The following is a 15,990-nucleotide window of genomic DNA, read 5'->3' as shown; positions in this document are numbered from 1 at the left end:
ACTCACCTCCTCGGTGAAATAGCGCGCCTACGAGGCTTGGCCGCACACGCTCGATTTTGCCCCGTGTCCTTAGAAGCAAGCGTCACGTGCACGGGTGTAATCCCCCGCACCTCTCCTAGGCCTCTCCACGATGCTGTCAAGAATGATCATCTCGAAATTGTCCGCTTGCTCCTCTCCTACGGTGCTGTTCCTACCCTGGCTACGTACTCAGGTAGAACCATCAAGAAAGTGAACCACAGCGAACTTCTGGAGAAGTTCTTAACAGGTACGGCAGAGGTCAAGACACGGTCTTGTTCAAGCATCTAGACGGTGACTTCACAGCCTTTCACCTGGGTTCCCCCTACCCCCACCCCCCCGTTTACTCTAAGTGACCCTTTACTGGGAAAAGCGGCCCAACGTTAGTCTGTCAAAGAAGAGATACATACTTTGAGTTTTGCGAGGTGGGGGGCTGGAAAACTCTTAGCTAGCCAGGCTAGCTTTTGTTTGGCAGGCTGGGGCGGTGAGGCAGGCAGTCCCTCAGGAAGGCGGGTGGACGCGTGGGGAGGTTTCAGTCAGATACCTGGAGGCGTGTGCAGTGGGACTTGTCAGGAGGTGACACCAGCCCCAGCGTGAGATGTTCCCGAACTCCAGCAGCATTTGCCTCTTACCAGCAGGCGTTATCTTGTTTCTCTCTCTCTCTCTCTCTCCCCCTCTCTCTCCACACTGTTGAAATAACCTGCAGGCTCCTGACGACGGTAACCCCGGTTGCTCTTCGGAGTTCTCTGGCAGCTCTGTGTGTGGTGAGCAGCCTTGTTCGTTTCAGTTGGGCTTGTGGGGGTGGGGGTAGGGGTGGGGGTGGTGCTGTGAGCAGGGCTTGCTTGGGAAAGAATTTTTCCAGGGTCCTTTTTGGAGAACAGCTGGAATCTTGCTCCAGCTTACTGACCTCTCTCTTGTTTGCCCCCCCGGTTAGAACCAGATGATGAAAGTGGTTACGATGTTTTAGCAAATCCCCCAGGACCGGAGGACCAGGATGACAGCAACGAGGCCTATGGTGACCTATTGGAATCTGAATTTTCCGAAGACCCCGTTTTGCCGTGTTATAACGTCCAGGTGTCCGTCGCTCAGGGGTGAGCGTGGCCAGCGTGTGGTCGAGAGCCAGCCCAGCTGCTCTGTGGGGTGGCAGGAGTTAGAAATCCCCTTCAGCAGATGAGGGTGGATGGGTTGGGGGGTGAGTGAATTCCTCACCAAGTGTCCACCGACCTCACATAATGCAGTGGAACTTTTCCAGAAAAGTTTGGGGGATGGGAGGCCTCCCCAGCCAACTGCCCTCATTGGAACACACCCCTAGAGCCCAAAGGACACGGGAGTCAGCGACTGCAATTGCACAGTTTCAGTCACTAAACTCTTGGGGAAGGGATCCTCCCCAAACGGCTACCATAGGGGCCTTCCAAGGCGCGTGAGGTCCACGGGACAATACTGATGTGTACCCTCTTCTCGTATAAGATTAGAGAAAGCCGTATGTGGCACCTGGGATCTTATGTGTCTTCAGATTTGCTTAGATCGAGTCTTGTCCCCACAGTCGGGCCACTGTGCCCCATGACCAACCCTTCGGAGTGAACACATCAGGAAACCTTGCTCTGCTGTGTGTTGACCCCGGTGCTTAAGGAGTAGCATCCTCCTTGGACTCTGAGGCTGGGACCGTGTCTGCCTTTGTGGTGACATTGTATTCGGGATAGAGATGATAAAGCGTGGCAGGGTATCAGGAAGGATTGTACCACCTCCCTTCTCGAAAAAGCCTCACTCCCTGCAGCATTGAGGGGCGGGTTGGAGGTGTGGGAAAGGCAAGGAATGCCAGGTGACCTCGAGTGTTTCTCATGCTCTCTCCGTGAGGGCCGGAGGAGAGGAGAGGTCAAAGAGGTGTTTGCCATCTCCCTTGGGTTGGCATACAGACTGGTTTTCCCCAGTGACTAGAACGGGGTGCACTTACTTGGAGAGGGGTGACCTGAGTTGTGGCCAGAGCCAAGGCAGCACTGGGGTGGCCTGCAACGAGGCTGGTTCAGGGGCGCTGCTCCTGCTTTTGTCTAAGTTGGCTGATCTGCCCTAGGTGGTCTCTTAACACATGTACATGAGTCCAGAGTTACCCCGCTAGAAGTAGATCTTCCGGGCTTCCCTGGTGGCACAGTGGTTAAGAATCCGCCTGCCAGTTCAGGGGACACAGGTTCGAGCCCTGGTCCGGGAAGATCCCACATGCCACGGAGCAACTAAGCCCGTGCGCCACAGCTAATGAGCCTGCGCTCTAGAGCCCGCGAGCCACAACTAGAGAAAGCCCGTGCACAGCAACAGGCCCAATGCAGCCAAAAATAAATAAATAAATAAAATTAAAAAAAAAAAAAGTAGTAGATCTTCTAAGGACAGTGAGAAGTGGGGTGGGGGTGGGGTAATCAAAGTGGAAGTAGCAGGCCCTTTCACCGCCAGGAGACGGGTAGTTCATAGTTGGGAGCGCCTCTCATTTTGCCGGAAACTCAAACCACTGTCCTTTCTCTGGTGTAGGCCTCGTAACTGGCTGTTGCTCTCAGACCTGCTCAAGAAACTGCAAATGTCCTCCTGCATATTCCGCTGCAATTTTCCAAATGTGGAAATTGTCACCATCGCAGAGGCCGAGTTCTACCGGCAAGTGTCAGCAAGTCTCTTATTCTGTTGCCCCAAAGACCTGGAGTCCTTTAATCCGGAATGTAAGGAGCTCTTAGATGTGGTGGAGTTCACAAACGAGCTTCAGACTCTGCTGGGCTCATCCGTGGAGTGGATCCTCCCCAGAGACCTGGACTCAGACGACGCCTGGTGAGCTCGCCGGGGCCCGCCGTGTACAGTGTGTCATGGTGTTAATCCTTGTGCATATGTGTCCTAATACGACTATTTCTGTAAAGAAAGGACACGATGAGACACGACTCCAGTCGGAAGGACTTTGAAACATGTTTTTTTCTTTTTAAAATTTTAAGTCAGTTTTTATGAAGTTGTTAATAAAGTTTCTTTACTTTTCAATGTACACATGCTTTGGAATATGTTTGTTTTTACTCGGAACAATTGTTTCTTTTCTTTTTTAAGGAGAAAAAAAAAAAGGCAAAGGAGCTCCACACTTTGACTTAATTTCATACAAAGCTCCGATGACAGAGGCCATAACTGTTGAGAGTTGCTTTGGGGGCAAATTAAACCAGTAAAATTTTAAACTCTTCCTCCATATTAAAGGGATTGAATAAATGGGCCACTTTGGTGCACCTGTGTCCTGCGAATTGTCCAATTGGAGATGGAGGTTTAGGAAGTGAGTTTCAGTCTTGTTTAAGTCTCTTCCCATCAGACTGGTCTCGTGATTTCCTACACACCATGTTACTTCCTGTCTACCTTTCCTTGGTGTTGTTCATGCCTGGATTGTCTCCTGTACCTGCTCAAACCTTGGTCCATTCTCATTTGTACCATGGAAGTTTGTCATGCTGGATACTGTCAGAACTAATTTTACTTAAGTTTGTGTTAAGGTGCAAAGCACACGTTTTGTATATTTTCTGTTTTTTGTGTTTGTCTATATTTTATGGTTTCGCTTCAAGAAATATTATGGGAAGGGAAATAGCAAGATGTAAAGAGCAAAAAAGTCATCATTCTCTTTCAATTGTTAGAACATCTATCAGCAATCATAATTATGATGCACTGTGGTATGTGTTAAAATAGTAAATACATGTAACGTCCCGTAGGAGCAGCAAACTCTGGTGTTGGTGAGGGTGTGTCATGGAAGTAATCACAAAGCAGGTGACTGTTGGTTGGGGTCCTGAAACATTAGTGTGCCTTCCCTGTGTCCAGTAGTGGTCTGGAGGGGTCAGGAAGCCTGCCTTTGAATTTGAGGGAACAGAGGGTTTGAGGTCCTCTCTCTTCTATTGCTCTAGTACACTGCATAGCAGCAGTATACTGGGTTTACAGTTGACGTTTAAATCGCTGATTGATCATTAAGATTGGGATGTATCTTTGGAAATGAACATAGGAAGAATCGTATGCTTTTTCTTTTTTTTCTTTTTTTTCCTATATCTGAAAAGGTATGTAGTACTTTGCTGAGTGGTTGGGAATCAAGTTTGCAGTATTCAGTGTATTCAGTTTTAGTATCTAAATAGAATTAAACTGTTGCTGTAAAGTGGAATAGCACTTTGTTACTGACAAGTTTTAGAATGCATCTGTTCGTCAATTACCTGTTTGGGAAGATTGTAGTTAATGATTTTGAGAATGTGGCTATAAACCTCCAACTGACTCAAGAAAAGCAAATAAGTCAAGATTGACAAATGTATAGGCTCTTCATCTTTTGTGTGTGTGGGTTTTTTTTTTTCCTTTTAGTTATTTGTCAAGGTATAAAGAATTCTATCACACTTAAGACAAGTTAAGTAAACGTCACGGGGTGTATTCTGACATGGCATGGAGCAGATCACATGGCCTAGATCTTAAAGGTGATTTTATGTTTAAACTTTCATGAAAACATATGTGATTGAAACACATTAATATATTGATACAGAGGGCAGTTAATTTTTGTCTTTTTGTGTGTGTGTGTGTGGTACTGTTGTGGCCTCTCCCGTTGCGGAGCACAGGCTCTGGACGCGCAGGCTCAGCGGCCATGGCTCACGGACCTAGCCGCTCCGCGGCATGTGGGATCTTCCCGGACCGGGGCACGAACCCATGTCCCCTGCATTGGCAGGCGGACTCTCAACCACTGCGCCACCAGGGAAGCCCTAATTTTTGCCTTTTGATACATGTGAGCGCAGCTTTCATTTTGCTGAAAGAATATGACCAGTTTTCAGTTTGGGATTCTACCATTTAGGAAAGATAGTCCACTTAATTTTAGAAATAAGAGATTTAATATATAATACCTAATAATACTTTTATGTATTTTTTTACTGAAAACATTTATTGTAATACTGTGAAGAAACTATGCCATTCTAGTCTTCAAGACTTAAATGAATCAAGTGTTTATTAGCTGTTGTAGTTTTTAAACTAATAAAAGTCAGTACATCAGCAATTTGTAAATACAGTTTTTAAAATAATGCCTTAACAACTTTACAGTGGTTATAATGACTGTATTTAGGCCTAAAGTTAGTTAATAATTTGACATGAAGGCTTTTTAATAGTTTGATGGTGCAGATCAGGGATAGGTAAACTCTGGCTGGTGGGCCAGATCCAGCCCGTCGCCTGGCTTTGTAAAGGAAGTTTTTCTGGAACATAGTCGCACCCATTGTTTACGTGGTAGTTATGGCTCCTTTCACCCTACACCAGTGGGGCCGAGTAGTTGCAACAGAAACTGTATAGCCCACAAATCTGGAAATGTTTAAATTTAGATTTTAAAAATTGAAAACTTCTTTGAGCTTATACAGGGCAAGTCCATTGACCCCTGAGGTAGAAAACAGTCAGGAACTTGGGTGCGGAAGCCAAATGGCCTAGGTTCAAATTCCCTTTCTCCCATTTCATAGCTAGTGACCATGGGCAAATCACTTAACCTCTATGCCTCATTATGAGGTTTAAATGCACTTATTTGTATAAATAGTGCCTGGCACATACTAAGCGCTGTGTAAGTGATTGCTGTTGTTTCTGCTTGGAGCTTTAATAAATTATTGTTAATAGAAAAATGACACTAATGATTTTCCTTATAGAGTAACAAAGGCACTTTGAGTCTTTTACATTTTCAGGAATGTAATAAGACTTTTTTCATTGACAGTCAGTGTTCCCTGTTACCAAAATTTACTTTATGAATATAAAGAATTGAATATCTTCAAGACAGTACTTTTGCTTAAATGTCAAACCATTATTTTCCCAAGGCACATCAAACTGGCTCTGCATAGTCCAGGCCTCTAAAGCTTGTGTGCACACCCTAGGTAGCATGTGAGATACATTTTGTAAATATAGTTTTTTAAATAATGCTTGAGACTTCCCTGGCGGTCCAGCAGTTAACACTATGTGCTCCCAATGTAGGGGGCTTGGGTTCGATCCCTGCTCAAGGAACTAGATCCCACGTGCCTGCCATAACTAAGAGCCCACATGCCACAACTAAAAGATCCGGCATGCTGCAACTAAAGACCCGGCACAGCCAAACAAACAAACAAGCAAATAAATAAATAAATCTTTATAAAAAAATAAGTAAAATAAAATAATGCCTTAGGAGTTAGGAAAAGAAAATATTAGAACATTTTTACCTTTGTATTATTTTTAAAAATCTGTGTAGTTTATCATGTACATAAATTATATGTATGGAACTTTGTGTATATAATGTGTTAATAAATAAGATGCATATTAGAAAGTTTTTTTATGGTTTGCCCAGTCAGGTGTTTGGAGGCCATTGGAGGACAGGATGATGAAATATAGGGCCTCAGCAAAGGTAGAATTTAGAACCAATTCCCTGACTTAGAAGATAAGGAAAATAATTCATAGACTGTAATTGAGTTGTCCAACTTTGCATAAGTGTTCAGAAACAGGAAATGCAGTGGCTAGAATCCAATCACTGACCGAGCAGAATCTGGGTCACTGGACTCGTAAACCAGAAGTGACTGTTGAATTTCTCAGGTTGATGCTCCTGGCATATATGCTTGATCTGTGTGTGTGTGTAACTCTCTGACAGAATAAGCCATACTCAGGCACACCCTGTTTCCTTATTCAAGCATCTTAATTTCATCCCATTAAATCTTTGAAGTATCCGACTACCAGAAGGCATGAAGAAACCTGGGCTGAGAGTCTTCATTCCAGGAGACGTGATCTTGACTGCATGGCTGGTTTGAGGCGCATCACTCTGAACTGCAACCCGCTCATTGGTGACCTGGGTGCAAGTGCTTTGGCAGAATCTCTTAGTGAGGATTTATGGCTTAGAGGGAAATTCTAAAATTGAAAATATTGAATTTTTAATATGAAATATGCTTAGCTTTTGGCATGATACTATTGTGATAGGATGTTTTAAAGCCTCATTTTACTGATAGCTTTTATTTTGCTTTTCAATTTTCTCTGAGTTGCATATATCCTTTACAGAAAATACAGAGTTACAAGAGAACCTATAATTTTAATACCCAGATATAATCACTGTTCATTTTGGCGTATATACTTTCAGTCTTTTTTTCTTCTACAAATATATATGTACACTTAGGGATTCCAAAAATAGAATTGTAGTATACTTGCTATTTCACATTCCTGCTTTTTTCACTTAAACATGTATCATGTAGTATTGCGTCGTATTGATGTCCCATAGTTTAATCAATTCTTTGCAATTCTATTTAGACAGTTTGTTTGCTTTTCCCTGTCAGAAACAATGTGAATACGTTGTATATACATCTCTGTGTCCATCGGGATTACTTCTGTAGAATAAGGTACTACAAGTGGAATGACTAAGTGTGACCTATTTTTAAGACATTTGATACACATGGCCAAATTACCACCCAGAAAGGCTATGCCAATTTGTAGTCCACCCCAACAGTAGATGGGAAGCCTGCCTCTCACAAACACTGGCCTGTAGCACTTGTAAAAAAATGTGAAACTACAAAAATGAGTACCTGTCCATTTTCTATGCAAGTGGGATTACTCCAAATTTTATAACTTTTTTCAATTAATTTAGTATGAGCATTTTAGCAAGTCAGTAAATTTGCATCTCCTACATCATTTTTTGTGATTGTTCAGTATTCCATTATATGAATATGCCACAGTGCACATACCTTATCCATTCTTGTATATAAGCTTTGTCCAGTTTTTCAGTTACAAAGAGTACTCTGATATATATCCTTACCTATATCTCTGACTATTTCTTTTGGTTAAATTCTTAGAAAGAGAGTTGTTGGATCCAAAGGGTATAGACATTATTTAAAGGCTTTTCTTACAGAATCTTGGCTTCATCTGATAGGACAATAACCACATTTTGTTTTATTTTGTATTCATTTGATTGACTGGTGAGGTTTACTGGCTGTTTGTATTAATTTGGCTATTTGGTTAATTATACCCTGTGTCCATTCTTCTGTAGTGAGAGTTTGTAAGGGTTGTATCATATCCTGTCAGATCCGTATGTCTGACTTGCTATTTCTATGTGTCATGGGGGTGTTGAAAGACTCCAGTTATTTTAATGTGATGGTCCACACAACACTTAAACATAAGACTCATGATAGTTTCCTTTCATGTAATATTTTTTAATACCTGTGCTTTAGTGATGATCCCTTTGGTTTAAATGAGTAGGTTGTTCAGCCCCAGAACTACTAGAATTCATGATCAGTTTTTCTGGGTTTTGTCTGACCTTTTACTGCGAGGGTTCTTGACCATCCTACTTTCATGATAGGTTTTTAGTATGTATTCTCTATTCACACATTGTTGAAAGTTTTTATTATTTGTATCCTCTTAGATTTGTCTTTTTTTCCTCTAAAACTAACAGTTATTACATTTCTTCTATTTTGTTTTCCCCTTTGAACTAGTTTCAAGTGTGATTTGGAGCTGAAGATCATGATCAAAAGAATGCAGTGAGCTCCACCAGGTTTTGCTTGTGAGGTTTACATGCCCCTGCCGCCCTTGCTAATTATGAACTGAGATTCATTTTGTGATGCTTTTTGCTCATAGGTTATATACAGTTATTTTTCAGTTCTGTAATTGTAAAATACGTTGTATGATTTATTGGTACTAAAGCCAGGGTTATCACTGCACATCCAAGAAGAGGTTTTTAAATTGGATTATGCATTATGTGTGTGCGTATATGTTTCTGTTTTTTTCCATACCCAAAATTACAAACCTGCCATGACTTGTCTTGTGCAGGACTCTTCCACACGTGAGAAAATGAGAGTTGTCTATATGTTAAATCTGTAGAGTTAGCAAGTGACCTTTTGTCTTTCATCGAAAGCACTTGACCTGCAGCAGTGCGGCCTCACCAGTGAAGGAGCAAAGGCTTTACTAAAGGCCCCTGAAACCAACAGAACTCTGCTCGTTCTGGATATAAGAAAAAATCTGCTTGTTGGTATGTGGTCACTTTTTTTAAATTGATGAACACATAGCAAAACAAAAAGAATTTGTTCAGGTATTGACAGTTTTTTAAAACTTAATGTGTTTAACTTTCCTCATCATATCCAGTTGGCCCGTGAACAACGTGGGGTTAGGGGTGTCGACCCCTACACAGTTCAAGATCTGGGTATAAGTTTATAGTCAGTGGTTCCACATCTGTGGATTCAACCAACCTTGGATCATGTAGGACGATAGTACCTATGTATTGAAAACTATGCGTGTGTCAGTGGACCCGCGAGGTTCAAACCCATGTTGTTCAAGCTTCAACTGTACTTTTCTAGTGTTGCACTTCCCTTATGTTTTTAGCAGCTACTGTACTAACTAAAGTGAATTATACTTGTCAATTTTTCTTATCTCTACTCTGAATAGAGGTGAACCTAGATACTAAGCCTGCTTCCACCAAGAGCATTCTTTCTTTCCTGTGCAGCCTCTGAATTCTTGCCAGGAGTACTTTATTCATTTGTCAGATTCACAAGTAATTTTGTAATCATCTTCTGTGTGCCAGATACGGGTTTAGGGACTAGGGATAAAGCAGTGAACCAGACAGACAAAAGTCTTGCCCTCATGGAACTTACATTCTAGTGAAGGACATCAGATAGAAATGAGTAAACAGATAAGTCATATAATTTTAGAGAGTAGGAAGTGCAAAAATATCTTAATGTAAGGAGAGTGAGGGAGAGCAGGTAGGACTCCATTGGATAGGTTTGTTAGGGGACAGCTTCACTGGAGAAGTGGCATTTGAACGGAGACCTGAATGAAGAGAGGAGCAAGCCATGGAAGATGTGGAGTAAGCACATTCCAGGACAAGGAGGCAATGAGTATGTAGGCATGTAGGTGGGTGGAGTATTTAAGGAAAAGCAAGGAGGCCAATCTGGGCAGAGTACTGAGTGAAGAAGAGTGTGGTATGACATGAGGTCAAGGAGCTAGCCAGGGGTCTGCTCTTGTAAAGTCTTGAAGGCCAGAGTAAAGATGTGGATTATTCTAAATGAGTAGAGGGGTTTGAACTGGAAAAAGGCATGATCCAAATCGTATCTGAATAAGGTGACCTGGTATAGAGAAGGGACTTGGGAGGATAAAGAAGAGGAACAGGGGGCTTCCCTGGTGCCGCAGTGGTTGAGAATCCGCCTGCCGATGCAGGGGACGCGGGTTCGTGCCCCGGTCCGGGAAGATCCCACATGCCGCGGAGCGACTGGGCCCATGAGCCATGGCCGCTGAGCCTGCGCGTCCGGAGCCTGTGCTCCGCAACGAGAGAGGCCACAACAGTGAGAGGCCCGTGTACAGCAAAAAAAAAAAAAAAAAAGAGGAACAGGGAGACCAGTTAGGAGACTATCACAGTGCTCCAAATAAGAGATGTTTATGGCCTAGGTTAGGTTGGAAGTTTGCAGCAAATGAAAAGTGGTTGAATTCAGGTTGTGTTTTGAGGGTGTAGCTCTCAAGACCTGCAGATAGATGAGGTATGAAGGAAATAGTAACAAGGAGACAAGTCGTTGATGATTATGTGTGCAACTGGGTAGTATCACTTAGAAGAAGGGAGCTGATGGGAGGAGCAGCTTTTGAGGGAATATCAGGACTTGGTTTGTTATCTTGGATGTCCTGGTTTGATATCTTAGATGCTCTTTAGGTATCTAAGCGTCTGGACGGTGCTCAGACTGTACTTTGTATCCAAAGGTATCCAAAGCCACTTCAGATGCAAAATGTTTCAAGTTGACCTTTGCTGCTGCCAAAATAGTAGCCACTGTGGGCAGTCTGCAAGATGGCATCTTAGGTTTCTGAGGAAGAAATTAGAATACACAAAGGGGGAAATAAGTGTATAATTATATAATGTAGATTTCATATTTAAATGTCTGGGAAAAGCAATAATTAGTTGGCTTTTGGTTTTAAATGGAAATAGCCACTCATTGGAAAATAATTAGTCTAATTTCAATTCATTTTACTTTAGATCATTCTGTGATGAAAACAGTTACCAAACAAGTTCTCCAGATAGAAGGAGTGCCAAGTCAGAGGTATATAGCATGTTTCAGTTCTCTTGGAAGAATTTCTCTTTAATGGCTTGGTTTTCTTTCTTTCTTAAAAGAAAATTATCAAGGTACTTTCTGCCATCTTAAAACTAAGATTTGAGTCAAATCAAATGGCTTTTCTGTTTTTGAAAATGTTGTGTGATGCTTTAATTTAGGTTCCCAGATATGCAGATTGAAAACCTTTTAACTTTTTATTTTCTGTAACATATTATCGTTAGTCACAAATAGTCTTTTTTTTTTTTGGTGATAAGAATGAATAGCAGGAGCAGCATTTGTGAAACCAAATCTAATATGAAACTGACTCTTTCTTGTGAGTAAATTTGAATATTGAAACAGCAAAATAAGGTTTAATAAAAAGCAAAATAAATTTTTTATGTTTATGATCTGCCAATTTCCCAGAAAGGGTTTTGTGGTGACTTTAGTTATATACCAGATACATTAAAATCACCAGTGGACAACACATCTTTTATTCAGGTGCCCTCTGAAAGTTTTAAAAATTTGTTGACTTCATATCAATGAACGGTCCACTTTAAAATGGTTAAAATTATAAATTTTCTGTTTTGTGTCGTTTACCACAATTTTTAAAAAATGTGTTGTTTGAAGATTTTTGGGTTTTATAAAGGTATTAGCATAAAAATGAAAAATTTAAAAGACCACCTCTAATCCCATTATCCTATCAAGCAATATTTACATTTTAATTTTCTCTTCCTGCTGTCTATAAACATAATTCCACATAGCTTCAATATAATTTGCCATTCTTATCTTTTCATACTAAATTTAAATTCTGTGATTCATAGTTATACTTTTTAACATTGCATTCACAAGGTTTCATTGAGTAGGTCAATTTTTTAAATTGGTGAAAAATTGGAAATAACCTCAAATAAACTATTGTAAACATCTTCATAAATACAGCTTTTTTTTTTCTACTTCAAGTTGTATGTTTTTGATTCTCTATTAATCAACTTGCTTGGACAATAGTGTATTAAATAAGTTGTTAAGAGTGTTTATGAAGTCAAAAAAAAGCTTATGATCGTCTGCCAATTGTTATTTCAAGAGTGATATTTTATTTTATTTTTTTTAAGGTGAAAATTACTTGCTTTTATTTATTGTTAAAACAACTTTATGAAATGATTTGCAATGCAAAATGTGGAAAACTGCTTTGAATAACTGGGAAATAGCTACAGCATGGGAAAACGTATGTAAACAAACTTCACTGCCACCAAACTAGAATCTACTAATTTATCTCAGATGGCATCACAGAGTAGCAATGGCAGCTTCTGGTAAACGGAGAAACAGCAGCAAAGTCCTGCAGTGAAGCTGTGATTAATTACCAAACTGAACTGTTCACTCCACTAATCCTACAACTTCCCTACATTTATCTGTCTATACATTCCTACTTACTACAGGACAAACACCCACCGAAGTGGTTCCAAAAAACAAATGAGATAGAAATTCACAATTATAAAACAAATCCAATAGAAGGCAGTGGAGGAAACTGGGAACTACTGCAAAGTTTTACTGTCTAGTCCAGGTGATGAAAACAAAGTTTTTCTTTCAAGGCTGACCACTGTCAGGAATGAAATTAAGTATCAAAACTCTCCTCACTTCTCTAGGAGTGATTCTAGCTCTTCTTGCAAAGAGCTGAGCTGCTCCTTTTCTCGGTCTTCCTTTTGTTTCAGTTCATCCAGCACAGCCTGAAATCTGTTCTTGAGAGCCAGGTTCTCCACTTTCATGATGAGATCCTCCTGTCGCTTTGCCCTGTCCTGGGTCTCTTGGAGCTTGCCTTTCATGTTATCAATCTGTTTCTGAATTCCCATAACCAGCTGATTAGTTCCCTCGTTTTCTTGGTGGTGTTCATCTGACTCATTTAGCTTGTGCTGTAGCTGCCTTTCCAGATCTTCCTCAGTGTCAATGATGTTTATATCTTCTTCATCTTGATGCTGTGTCTCATCTTCATCTTCACTGCTGCTGCTGAGGTCATTGAATATCTCCCGAAGCTCATCATGTTCTAATGAGTCATGGCCCTGCCTGTGGCCAGACATTCCTGGGGAAGAGATATCAAGGCCTTGACTTTCTGCTTCTTTTGTTTCATCTTCAGCAATTATTTCCCAACGGGTACTGACAGCTTCAGCATCTGTGCTCAGCAACCGCTTTACTTCTTTTTCCACATCTGGAGACTCAATATATTTCTTCTTTGCTGTCTTACGGAACCTTCTCTTTCTGACATTTTTTAGAGGCAGAGTAATTCCATGGTTCCATATAAACTTTTTCTCTTTGTCCTTATCCTTTTTCTTGCTTGCTTTGGGATCAGCAGTGGCAACTGGTTCCTCAACAGGAGGATAGAGATCACCATCAGCTGTACAGACAAGCATCTGAGAGATATCAGCTGTCTTGTAAAAGGTTTTTTTATCAATGGTTTTCAAACTTTCCATAACACATGGCAGATCTACCAATTTTGACGCCAATGGGACCTGGTCCACTCTGACAATTCCATGACGCCCATCAGGGTGTAACTCAATTGTCAGTCTGTCCTTCAGGTTGACATGACCAGACTGTATTGCCCGCCTCACAGTAGAGGCATACTCCGGAGGTAGGCGTAAGATAAACTGGCTCTCTACTTCGTGAGGAGCATCATCTTTGCTCTTACTCATCTTTACTTCTTTGTGACTCAGTTTTTCTCTAATAACCACTTGTTGCACTAAAAAATTTCAGCTATTTCAACAGAAAGACCAGTTCTTTATAAATTGACGTCTTTAATTACAAAGAGTTCTAGGTAGAAGAGCAACTAAGCGTCTATTCGGAATTAAGTTCCAAGTCTTTCTAAATATGCTGTGACAATACCAGTCGTTAATGACGCATTGCCTTACTCAGGTCCATTTAAATCTGTTAGCTGCAATGCCAAGTTCCAACCTCTAGATAGAGGTTGTCCTGCCGCTGCAGGACAACGCAGGGAAAGCAAATGGCGGCTCCTACGGAATGATTTTCGGCACAGAAAGTAAGGCTCAGCAGATACTCCCAATCCACAAACTCTCCCGGAACAAAGATACGCAAAAAGCGGGGCGTAGTGAGCTCTCTTCGCCTCGGGTACTTACAACCCAGTGACGGTTATAAGTCCAGTTTCTCCGGACAGGCGCGAGCGGGAAACGAAGCCACTCAGAGAAAGGCGGCCGGGAGCCGAGAGTCTCCTTCCGAATTCCTTTGTTCTTCCCGGCACTTGGCAAAGCGATCCGCTGATTATCGGTGAAACGGCTGAGGACGGGCAACGCGAAATCTCGCCAAGAACCGCAGCTCCGAACGCCAGATTCTGCAACTCCGCAGCTCAGGCGGCCTCCGTCCGTTACAGCAGACCTAGCCGAGAAAAAACAGCTGCGTCACCACGCGAGACCGGCAGCTGCTGTGAGTCGCAACACGCCTCGGGCGGAAGTGCGAGCTGCCCCAGCGCGCGCAGGCACAACGTGCGATTAAGCTATCCGGCGTCTTGTCGTCTCGCGAGAACTTAGCCTTAAAGGGATGAAGACTTTCGCCAAGAGCTGTTGGTTTAAAAGTATTTAGAGGAAACGGTTCTAAGAAGGACATGGATTCTCCCGCGCGCCTCCGCTACCCCCTCCGCTAAAGAGAGTGATATTTTAATAATCAAATAGTACATTCAAAGAAGTTAAGATTTGTGATATCACACTAATTAGATATTATTATTAAAAATTTATATCCTATGTAAAGCATTCTTAAAATAGCTACATTGACTTTTGCTATGATATTAGAAATGGAAGGATATATAAATAAAACATGTATATGTACAACATATTTGGAATTCTGTAAAATTAGTACAGAATAATAGGGCATCATGGAATGAGAACAGTTAAACATTTTTTTTTAGTTAGCATGATTAAACAAAGTGGAAATGTAACTGCAGTATACAAGCTCATTGAGCTCTTTTAAGAGTAATTTTATTTCTTGGGCTTTTTTTTTTGTATTTGCCTCAGTTATTTGGAGACATAGAGGTAAGCCAAATCAGTATCTGGGTATATACCTAGATCCAGGGGAGTATAGGGGTGAAATAATGGTGTGAATTGTGTCACATTTATATTGTACTTATGTATGCCTAATAAAAGATGGGAACTTTTATTAGAAATTTTTTAATCTCCTAACAAGAAAAGTGTAATTTTAAAAAATTTTAATATATATATATATATATATATATATATATATATATATATATATATATATATATATATATATATATATATATATATATATATTGTGTGTGTGTGTGCGTGTGTGGTACGCGGGCCTCTCACTTTTGTGGCCTCTCCCGTTGCGGAGCACAGGCTCAGCGGCCATGGCTCACGGGCCCAGTTTCTCCGCAGCATGTGGGATCTTCCTGGACCGGGGCACGAACCCGTGTCCCCTGCATCGGCAGGTGGACTCTCAACCACTGCGCCACCAGGGAAGCCCTCCTATATATTTTTAAGAGGCATGTAAATCACAGAGGATCGTGTGGTGATTATCAATAAGCTACACTCTATGAAATATTTGTCCTATATTACCGAATACACTCCATTTTACCCTGCATCCTAATGCTGCTAAAATATAGTAGAAAGCAGCAGCATAGCACAGGGAGATCAGCTTGGTGCTTTGCGATGACCTAGAGGGGTGGGATAGGGAGGGTGGGAGGGAGGCTCAAGAGGGTGGGATATGGGGACATGTGTATGCATATGGCTGATTCGCTTTGTTGTGTAACAGAAACTAACACAGAATTGTGAAGCAATTATACTCCAATCAAGATCTATTAAAATAAATAAATAAAATAACATAAAATATAGTAGCTTTGAAGGATAAATATAACCATTTTAACCTATGATGTTTGTTTTCAGTAAATTCAAATTAAATATTTAAATGTGAATTTTAATATATGGCTTGTTCTAAGTAAAATATTAACACGTAGGTCTAGTTTTTGCAACCA

At 41.3% G+C, this 15,990-nt stretch overlaps 1 protein-coding gene, 1 long non-coding RNA gene and 1 pseudogene across 3 annotated transcripts in view; 2 read left to right on the top strand and 1 right to left on the bottom strand.

Annotated features, from left to right (window-relative positions):
- The window catches only part of LOC308611035 (centrosomal protein of 78 kDa-like), a 226,863-nt pseudogene that overhangs the window by 192,290 nt on the left and 18,583 nt on the right, over positions 1 to 15,990 (top strand). Inside the window, exons 4-8 of the transcript in view lie at positions 3,223 to 3,295; positions 4,348 to 4,457; positions 6,686 to 6,860; positions 8,855 to 8,968; positions 10,952 to 11,015. The product of the transcript in view is annotated as a centrosomal protein of 78 kDa-like (transcript). The remainder of the gene's footprint in view (positions 1 to 3,222; positions 3,296 to 4,347; positions 4,458 to 6,685; positions 6,861 to 8,854; positions 8,969 to 10,951; positions 11,016 to 15,990) is intronic.
- On the top strand, positions 559 to 1,803 carry LOC308611032. Its single transcript, XR_014014759.1, has 3 exons — positions 559 to 779; positions 950 to 1,106; positions 1,559 to 1,803. It is a non-coding gene; the product is annotated as an uncharacterized lncRNA (long non-coding RNA).
- On the bottom strand, positions 12,093 to 13,852 carry LOC308611026 (transcription initiation factor TFIID subunit 7-like). Its single transcript, XM_081259975.1, has one exon. The coding sequence runs from the start codon at positions 13,679 to 13,681 to the stop codon at positions 12,632 to 12,634; it is 1,050 nt and encodes a 349-aa protein (XP_081116101.1). The 5' UTR covers positions 13,682 to 13,852; the 3' UTR covers positions 12,093 to 12,631.

This window comes from Mesoplodon bidens, assembly GCF_964165515.1.
Source record: "Mesoplodon bidens genome assembly, contig: HAP1_SCAFFOLD_240, whole genome shotgun sequence".
Classification (NCBI taxonomy): Eukaryota; Metazoa; Chordata; class Mammalia; order Artiodactyla; family Ziphiidae; genus Mesoplodon; species Mesoplodon bidens.
This window is presented reverse-complemented; position numbering and strand designations above follow the sequence as displayed.

Excerpts from the sequence above, each read along its gene's own strand:
- LOC308611026 (XM_081259975.1), bottom strand. The coding sequence starts at position 13,681 with ATGAGTAAGAGCAAAGATGATGCTCCTCACGAAGTAGAGAGCCAGTTT.